This window comes from Egretta garzetta, unplaced genomic scaffold, assembly GCF_000687185.1.
Source record: "Egretta garzetta isolate BGI_Z169 unplaced genomic scaffold, ASM68718v1 scaffold1584, whole genome shotgun sequence".
NCBI lineage: Eukaryota > Metazoa > Chordata > Aves > Pelecaniformes > Ardeidae > Egretta > Egretta garzetta.
In genome coordinates, this window is record NW_009259416.1 from 1 (window position 1) to 293 (window position 293).

At 73.4% G+C, this 293-nt stretch overlaps 1 protein-coding gene across 1 annotated transcript in view; it reads left to right on the forward strand.

Moving 5' to 3' along the window:
• Positions 1-153: 153 nt before the first annotated feature.
• Positions 154-293, forward strand: part of LOC118452070 — a gene marked incomplete at its 5' end in the record, with an annotated part of 11,082 nt that continues 10,942 nt past the window's right edge. The window contains one exon of the mRNA XM_035892392.1: positions 154-290. Coding sequence (XP_035748285.1) covers positions 154-290 — 137 coding nt within the window. The remainder of the gene's footprint in view (positions 291-293) is intronic.

Below are 293 nucleotides of genomic sequence, written 5' to 3' on the forward strand. Positions count from 1 at the left end.
GGGCTGCACTGGGCCGCACTAGGCCACACTGGGCTGCACTGGGCCACACTAGGCCGCACTGGTGCACACTGGGGGCACTAGGCCGCACTGCGGGGCACTAGGCCACGCTAGGCCTCACTGGGCTGCACTGGGAGCTCGTCCTGGCCCCCACAGGCCCTGGGGGCGCTGGCGGAGCTAGTGTCGTCGCGGGGCAATTTTGGGGCGTACCGGCGGGCCTGGGGGGCGTGCCGGGGGTTCCGGCTGCCGCTGCTGGCCGTGCACCTGAAGGACCTGGCGGCGCTGGACGCGGCGCT